The following is a 3,352-nucleotide window of genomic DNA, read 5'->3' as shown; positions in this document are numbered from 1 at the left end:
GAAAAGAAAAGAAACACAAAAGAAAAGAAAAAAAAAGAAAAAAAATAAAGAAGAAACAGAAAACAAAATAAATAGAAAAGAAATATAAAAGAAAAGAAACACAAAAGAAAGGGAAATGAAAATGAAAAGAAAAGAAATAGAAAATGAAAAGAAATAGAAAAAGAAAATAAAATAAATAGAAAATGAAAAGAAATAGAAAAAGAATAGAAAAGAAAAGAAACAAAAACAAAAACAAACAGAAAAGATAAAGAAATAGAAATAGAATAGAAAAGAAAAGAAACATAGAAGAAAAGAAACAAAAAACAAAAACAAACAGAAAAGATAAAGAAATAGAAATAGAAAAGAAAAGAAACATAGAAGAAAAGAAAAAAGAAAAGAAACAGCAAAAGAAAAGAAAACAGTAAAAAAAAAACAAAAAAAAAACCTTTGGTACCGGTTGGTACCACCAACCGGTACCAAAGGTCTTTCGTACCGGTTGGTGGTACCAACCGGTACCAAAGGTCTTTCCCTCTCTTTCACTTAGCCGCGCGGGCAAAATTTCCCCCAAATCCTCTGTTTCTCACACACGCAGACGCGCGCAACCTCGCCACGCCGTCGCCGTACGAACCTCGCCACGCCGTCGCCGTGATCCTCGCCACGCCGCAGCAGTCCATCGCCGTCACCATCGCCTTCGTCCACGCGCCGCTCCTCTCCGCGCGCGCCCCCGTCGCCCCCGTCCCCGTCTCCGGCGCAGGTATGTAGTGCGCTGCCCCCGTCGCCTCCCTCCCCTTCTCCGGCGCCGTTGCCCGCCGCCGATCCGCCGCCACCGCGCGAGTCCGTGGCGCCGCCGCTGCGCGCCATGCCGCCGTTCCCCTGCTGGAGGCCGTCGCCATCCGTGCAACGCCGCCGCACACCACCCGTCGACGCTGCACACGAGGTGCTCGACGGAATGCCGACGCCATGGCCGCCCCTGCCGCCGCCAATGTCGACCGACCGCACCCGGACGCCCGTGTTCGCGCACGCGACGTGGACGCGCAGTTCCTGCACGGCGACGGAGAGAAGGCCGCCGATGCACTGCGCGAAGGCGTCCTGGATGTCCGCCTCGTTCTCGATGAAGGAGAAGGTGCCGCCCGTGGCCTCGGCGATGGTGTGCATGGCCGCCGCGTCGTGGTCGGTGCCGAACCCGAAGGTGTGGACCGGCGCGGACCGGTAGCCGTCGCCGGTGTACGCGAAGGAAGGCGGCACGAGCGCGTCGTAGTCGGCGACCTGGCCGCGCCTGGGCACCGTGTACGTGTCCTGCCCATCCGACAGGAGTATCACGCTCGCGACGGCGTTCCGGTGGAGGCGGTCATCGAGCACCTTGGCGGCCTTCCGGAGCGCGGCGCCGATGTTGGTCCCGCGGGAGAGACGAGTACTCGCAGTGCGTGTTGAGAGCCACCGCTATCGACCCGCTGGACGACGTTGAGCCTGCTGCGCTATGGTGTCGGTCGCCGAGAGGCCGAGGCGCTCGGACCAGCGGGTCGTCATCGTCGAACACGCGCGGCTCCTTGGGCCGGAAGAAGGGCTGAGCTGGCACGCGCGACGCTGGTGGCGGCGGCGTGCTCTTGGAGGAGCGGAAGGACGGCAGCTCGCGGCAGCGCGCGCTGCAGAGCGGGCAGGCCTGACTGGTGCTGCTCGCGAGGACGCATCGGAAGTGAAATTGGTGGGAGCAGTCGGCCGTGAAGCTGCTGCCGCCGACGCCACGGCGCATGTCGCCATTGCAGATGGCGCAGGTGCTGATGTTGCTCTCCATTGCCGTCCCTGGCTTGGCTCTGACCGTCTGACAGAAGAAACTGCTGTGAGGGAGAGGTTTGACAACTACTGCAAGATGACAGCGATTACAAAATGCATTGTTGCTGTTATCGCGTTCGCGTACGGTGCGTGTTGAACACGAAGTCATCGTTTGCTGCGAAGTAGGCCACTGGCTACAAACCTGCCCCCTCACGCGCGCAGCCTTGGGTTCGAATTTCCTTGGGCTTAAATCAAAACCCTTTTTGTTTATTTTTGTTGTTTCTGAAAATTTGAAATCTGGATACTTTTCCAAGTATTTAAAAATACACTTTTACAGCTCCAAATTTTACAAACTTGATATCCTTGACTATCAGAAAAACATGATCTATTCATATATAAAATTTGTTTAAACTTTTGAACAACTAAAAATCGGACAACATTTTAATTTGGGCTTAAAATGATAAAACTTGCTATATTCATAACTCTCTTTCTACAACTTCAATTTGCACAAACTTTATATCTTATTGCATCAGAAAAACATGAGGATTTCAAATATCATCATGCCATGCATCATTGACATCATCTCTGGTTCGGCCAAATTAAAATTGCAACAAGAACTAAATGCTATGTGAGGGTGTTCCACTATTTCTTGCTATATTCGAACACCCCACTTAATTTTGCTATGTATGAAACCCTTGCACATGATGAATGAAATATAATTGCTTTCTTCATTTTGCAGTGACATTGAGGTATGGAGGACGGCACCTTCGTCCGAGATGAGGAGGAGGAAGAAGCGGTGCAGAAATTGATCTATGAGAGTGCCCGTGGTCCGGAACCCGACGATGGAGATGACAACGAGTACCAAGACTTTCTGAATGATTTTGGCGAGGGACTTGAGTCTGAACAAGTTAGAAAAGACAATGAAGTGTCCATCACAAACTCCGGCGAGGTGTATATCTATGTATCAATTAGTCTGTGTTCATCCCTAGATGCATTCATTTATTTGTATTGCACTTATTAACGAATAATTTTTTCTTTTAGCCTTCTGGATCATCGGGCAAGTCTGTTAGAACAAAACGAGGCCCGACGCGGGTGCTAAAGGGCGAGGGCAGGTTAGCCCTCACGGCATTCAAGGATAATGGTGAACCAGTGCATCCCAAGGAGTTTTGCCGCAAATTTACAAGTCAATCCGGAGTTATTGTTAGGGACCATGTACCGATCAGCATTCAAGAGTGGCATAAGCCGAAGAACCCGGAGAGTGGTGCTAGTTATGTCAACGACACGATGAAATTTTTTCTTTGGGACACGCTACTGACAAAGTTCAGCCTACCGGAAGACATGACGGAAGGCCAGAAGAATAAAGTCAAGGAATGGACATTGAAGAAGATGGCCATACAATTCCAGAGCTTCAAGAAAAATTTATGGGACAAATATAAGAATGAAGATCCAGTATTCGATGATAATCTAGTGAAGATAAAAGATCACTGGGCCGCATTTAAGGAGTATAAGAAATCGTCTACTTTTGTGTCCCGATCGAAGAAAAATACCGAAAATGCTGCAAAGAAGAAACTTCCGCATCATTTGGGGTCAGGTGGCTACAAGA

The 3,352-nt window shown here is 49.6% G+C and overlaps 1 protein-coding gene across 1 annotated transcript; it reads right to left on the bottom strand.

Annotated features, from left to right (window-relative positions):
- Positions 1–519: 519 nt before the first annotated feature.
- On the bottom strand, positions 520–1,771 carry LOC127315424 (uncharacterized). Its single transcript, XM_071824214.1, has 2 exons — positions 1,493–1,771; positions 520–1,419 (listed from the first exon to the last, which is right to left on the bottom strand). Exons 1-2 carry the CDS (start codon positions 1,769–1,771, stop codon positions 520–522), a joined length of 1,179 nt encoding a protein of 392 aa, XP_071680315.1.
- Between the last annotated feature and the right edge of the window lie 1,581 nt (positions 1,772–3,352).

This window comes from Lolium perenne, chromosome 7 (assembly GCF_019359855.2).
Source record: "Lolium perenne isolate Kyuss_39 chromosome 7, Kyuss_2.0, whole genome shotgun sequence".
In the NCBI taxonomy this organism is placed as follows: domain Eukaryota; kingdom Viridiplantae; phylum Streptophyta; class Magnoliopsida; order Poales; family Poaceae; genus Lolium; species Lolium perenne.
Note: the sequence above shows the minus strand (reverse complement) of the source record. Positions and strands in the feature narration are given on the sequence as shown.

Excerpts from the sequence above, each read along its gene's own strand:
- LOC127315424 (XM_071824214.1), bottom strand. The coding sequence starts at position 1,771 with ATGGAGAGCAACATCAGCACCTGCGCCATCTGCAATGGCGACATGCGC. Across the intron at positions 1,420-1,492 it reads TCGACGATGACGACCCGCTG|CGGTGGCTCTCAACACGCAC; the intron begins GTCCGAGCGCCT and ends GCGGGTCGATAG.